Raw genomic sequence first — 5,123 nt, 5'->3', positions numbered from 1 at the left:
TTTCACCATTCCAACCATTTTCGTCAATTTTATCACTTCAACCATTTTAGCGTTTGAAACATTTTTACTATTTTTAGTATATTCACAATTGTTACCGTTTTGACCAGAATTGTCGTTTTTTTATTTTGTTATTTTGTGCAAATTTAACTATTTTATGATTTATTCTATGTTAATTATATCGTTTTTATCATTTTAACCATTTTTATTATTTTTTCACTATTTGTTTATTTTTTTTTTTTCCATTTTAATCATAGTCACCATTACTACCATTTTCTTCATTTCTATTATTTTAGCCATTTCTCACCATTTCATCAAATGGTACTATTTCATCTTGCGACCAGAGACATTTTGATCTATTGTGATATAACCCAAGTATATTCTGTACTCCGCACTCCATATTATTGGCAGTATAACTATTGAAGTAAATGATACGCTTTTCATTAATATCCGTGCTTGTATGTGAGAGTTTACCCTTTCGTTTCAAGCTTACTGCTCTACTATACCGAGCCTCTTTCTATCCTACCAAAATCGCCAAGTTACAATTCCCTGGAGAGAGACTACACCTAACTTTCCTTTCCTGCCAGGTTAATTCTAAGAGGGACTTATTATGTCAGAAGAAAGGAGTCTTATCGAAACCTCGTTCCTCCAGCCTATTAGAACTATCATATGTTACTCAGACCAGTTTTATTATTAAAGGGACTTCTTTTTATTAGAATGAAATTCAGCAGGGGTACTGTAGAACTCATCTTTAAGGATATCTTTGACAACCAAATGGCCTGATTCTACTTGAGATTCGAACCCACGACCACTCGCTTATCAAAGCGGGCTCTGCAACCTTGCGGCTATGAAGCTCCCCTACCATTTCATCCTATTTTCTCACATTTATAATTTCACTTTTTCAATATTACAAAATTTGCTTATTATACATTTATAGATTTTAGCATATTTACCATCCTTCGTCCGTGGCAGTGTCAAACTTTTGGGTTCGAAACATTTTTCTAAATGGGAAATAGGCTTCAAAGCTGCCACGATTTTACGAAATACGTTTTGTGCGATCTTTATAATTTCACAATCTTCCAAAATCTGCCATTGCCAAAAATCACACTCTACTGCGCCAAATTTCAAAGCAATAGATACCTAATTGTTTGTATTTGAACCCATCGGTAAAATTTGGTCAGCCTAGTTTTCACCTGATAACGAAGGGTGCAATGGATTATTAGACTGTTTATGAAGAACGGTCTTTCTAATGTCTCGATCGCATGGAAAATTGGTCGATCTAAGAAACGATACAAAATACAAATATGTTTTAAACGCCCCACCAAAGAAAACACCAAAGTTTGATATAGGTTGAGAGGCCGAAAAAGATAAAAGATAAAAAAACAACAAATGATCTTGTGACAAGTTGTCGTGATAACTATGGCGATAATTTTATTAAATGTGATCTCACAGCTACGGTGTTTGAGTACGAGCAATACTCTCTTCGACAATGTTGTAGTACTACTTGAAGTCTTCAAGTTCGTCATACAGAGTTGCTCAGAATTGTGCTTATTGAATGAGCTATCAACTTGCGAAAAAATGAGCGCGAGTTATAATTTACATCCTTGGTGACAACCAGTAAAATTGCACGGGTACTGCGTCAATTTTCGAACATACAATGGAAGAAACTGCTATATTTACTCTCACCCACAGGCAGAATCAGCTTAAGATAATGAGGAGGGCAGAATGACGAAACGACGTGTTCTTTGACTAGAGGAGTTTTAATTCCGATGGACTGGACTGCTACAGTTGTTAGTAGCACGATTCAACTCAAACCAGTGTCGGAATTCAAAGCGAAACTTTGGGGAAAATCCTTCTGATTCTTTTGATATTTGCAAGGTTGGTTCGCTAAAATTAATATTCTGCTATCCTAATGTTAATGTTGTTTACGAAGGTCAATGAGAAGGAGTGTAGTAGTGCATGGATAATAGGCTGTCAAAAAAATCGATGTTGAATAAGTCAAGGTGCTCAACCCTGAATTGAAAGATAATGTTATTTATAGTATTTTTGTGAAACATTTCGACTTTCTAAAAAAAAGTTTTCAGGTTGCCAAAACGTAATTTATGAAGAAACGACTTTTTTAAGCTACGAATCCTATCTTTTGCCCTTTTTGCGATTCTGATCGATTCCCACATTTTTCCATATATTTGTTTATTTTTGTAGAGTTAATTTTGAATATTTTGCATGGTTTAGTTAAGCATTGCATTCAGTTATTTGACTCACAGAGCCCATTAAACATCGCAAAAAAGTTGATTGTTTCCATAATTTTTAGAACAACCATATGAATATTTTTATACATGGTAAACACTTTTCTCAAGACAGAAAAGTATTTAACCGCAACAGTTTGACTTTCCGAAGATCGATAGTAATATCCGACATATAATTTTAGGGAAAATCAACGCGAGTTAGTGTTTAATCAACTAACGGAAAACCATTCGAACCAGAAGGGTCACAAATATGTGCAGGGCTCGCCGAAACTCCGCGACAGCAAGTATGTGCAATGATAAAATGGTTTTTGCTGCCCGAAATATTAATGATGACTTTTCCCACAGATCATTCACCGACACGGCAGGAGTCCATTGCACTCCATTTCTCGTAATTTAAGAAGGAATCCTGACCATTCAACATTGTGTCTTCAAACCTGCTCCCCTGTTGCTGCGCTTGTTTGGTCTTCTGCTTAATTTTCCTAAAAAAGCACTAAAAGACGTTCCTCTACATTGGGAATATCACACACAATTGGACAATTGCTCTCGTTTTGTCTTATCTTTTTTTGCGTTTTTGTTGGTACGTTCAGCAGAAATCTCCTGCCATTTATTTCATCAGCACGTCAAACCGTTTGATGTATTGCTCTGGGAAATAAAAGGACTCTGAAATTGGCTGCAACAGGTTTCATTCCACTGGTCCACCGGCAGCAGCGGCCCGAACGAGGGGACGGAAAATTTCTTCTTTCCAAAATGAAGAGTCGCCATAATTAAAAGCATTCATTTGTTCAACTAAAAGCGCTCTTCCGAAGCTAAGGGGAAAGAAATCGGAGCTGAACAATTTAGCCTTTTTTCAATTACGGTGTCCTTTTTGTGGTTACACTGTTGCCTGTACAAGACTGGCAACGTTAAAACGCACAGAATAAAAATTAAAATTTCAAATTGCGAGAAAACGTTTTTCTTTCGAATCACAATTTTCCCCCTTTTCTCCTTCTTCTACCGGCGGTTGTCTTCGTTATGGTTGCAAAGCACGTGTTGTGGCGAAAGGAGGAAAGGAATGCCTTGTACATTTGCCGAAATGCTCTTTCGCTACACGTTGCCAAATGAGCGAGCAAAAAGATACATTTCTGTTTAAATAAAATAGAGTTCAACGTATGAGAAATTGAGGAAAAATAAGCGGGTTTAGACGTGTTGGCCTGGATGCACTTTTGCTGCGAATCAACTTTTTGTCATCTTCATTCATCATGCATGCATGTGTGTTGCAAGTTTGTCACTCGTGTCTGATGCAAACCTGGAGATAATGGATGCTCTTAACCCCTTGCAAGACAATTGCTGTGATGGAGAAACTAAAATAAAAATTGGACCAGCAGAACCCCAGAAAAGGCGTGTTATTACCGCCTTCCGGTAGAGTGAGATGAATTATCACAGTTTGAATCGTAATATTCACCCGGTAATTTTTGGGGTAATTACTATACAGCAGAAATCCTTATGTCTATTCCATGTTCTAGACTGCACTGCACATGCTGGAAATCAATCAAAATCTGTAGGTAGTGCAATGAAAATTTCATTTATTTGCACGTTTTACATCACAAGCGCTTTGAAAATTTTTGGTACTTTTTTTGGCCACAAGAAAATTTGAGTTTTATTTCAATGTAAAGCAAAAACCTGTTGCGGAGTTATCTTTCCAGACGAGCTATTCCAGCTATTCTACTACAATCATCTCTATCCCACGCTACCGGCAAAATCCTTTAAGCTGTCCGTACATCGTTTTCACTGCACCTATCAAGGTGAGTGCAATAACAATTGTAGTAAAAGAAATGAGCATATTTTTATTCTCGGTAGACGCCATTCTCCTAGCCGAATACTCCAGAGCAAGTGAGACCATTCCTGTTAAGTGTAAAAGTTAATACACGTTTGTCATTAGGACTTCCGTATTGAATGCCGATTTCTTACCGATGACAAACGCAACTATTCCGGTCAGATAGTGACAAAGTTTGATATAGATCGGCCTGATAATATGTTTAATTTTCACTGAATAATATGAAGCTATTCCATTCAACAGCGATAGCACAATAAACACCATTGAAACTAAGCCTGTAAGATCAAGCAAAACGAATTTTATATAAATCTACCTTCTTCACTACACTTCCTACCGGTTATTGCGTGATCCGATTTGAAATGTGATCGTTTGTTCTGTTCTTTTTGGTAAATCTCAAGACCGGTACCAACGAATATCGTTAGAAATCCAATCGCTTGTAAAATCCAATGCAAGTGTCGTTTTGTGCCAGCCGAATTCATCGATGTCCAGGAATTGGATGCGTATAAGGTGAGGAATGATTCAGCCATGAAAAAGTGGTACTGTAAAATCGTTTGTTTTTCACCGTTTCTCATTCGATAAAGTAAGTACGACCAAAACTTACCCCTATGGCACATAGAAAAATGTGCCAGGTGAAAAGATTCGAGAAACCGTTCATATAAGAAACGTAGGATAAATATATTGTAACGTATCCGATCAGAACGTGGTTTATTGTATTGAAGAGCACTTCCACATACTTGACCGTTGTTTCGGCAGAACTTGGTTTCTGCTCGTTGATAGTTGCCATTTCGTTCGAGGTTTACTGGTTTACTGGCTGTGACTGTCTCTTCCGCTGATGATACAGCATACTTTATAAAATTGAAAGCACGTTCATTGATCTAAATTTGCTGATAGCATAGTTATCGCATCCAGCACAAGTTACGTGCTTCTGATCCAACGTACGCTTATCGTTCCCACCGAAGAGGCCATAAACGATTCAAAAGTACTCAAACAGAACAAACGTCTGTCCTAGCCAGTTGAAAACTGACCACCCACAATGTTGGTCGATTGAAAATTGAGTGTGCCGAATT

At 37.2% G+C, this 5,123-nt stretch overlaps 1 protein-coding gene across 1 annotated transcript; it reads right to left on the bottom strand.

The window, feature by feature from the left end:
- Nucleotides 1-3,865: 3,865 nt before the first annotated feature.
- Nucleotides 3,866-4,849, bottom strand: LOC129732441 (uncharacterized). The gene is made up of 4 exons (XM_055693330.1): nucleotides 4,658-4,849; nucleotides 4,391-4,595; nucleotides 4,191-4,331; nucleotides 3,866-4,124 (listed from the first exon to the last, which is right to left on the bottom strand). Exons 1-4 carry the CDS (start codon nucleotides 4,838-4,840, stop codon nucleotides 3,970-3,972), a joined length of 684 nt encoding a protein of 227 aa, XP_055549305.1. The 5' UTR covers nucleotides 4,841-4,849; the 3' UTR covers nucleotides 3,866-3,969.
- Nucleotides 4,850-5,123: the final 274 nt, after the last annotated feature.

Source organism: Wyeomyia smithii, chromosome 3 (assembly GCF_029784165.1).
Source record: "Wyeomyia smithii strain HCP4-BCI-WySm-NY-G18 chromosome 3, ASM2978416v1, whole genome shotgun sequence".
NCBI classification, from domain to species: domain Eukaryota; kingdom Metazoa; phylum Arthropoda; class Insecta; order Diptera; family Culicidae; genus Wyeomyia; species Wyeomyia smithii.
Note: the sequence above shows the minus strand (reverse complement) of the source record. Positions and strands in the feature narration are given on the sequence as shown.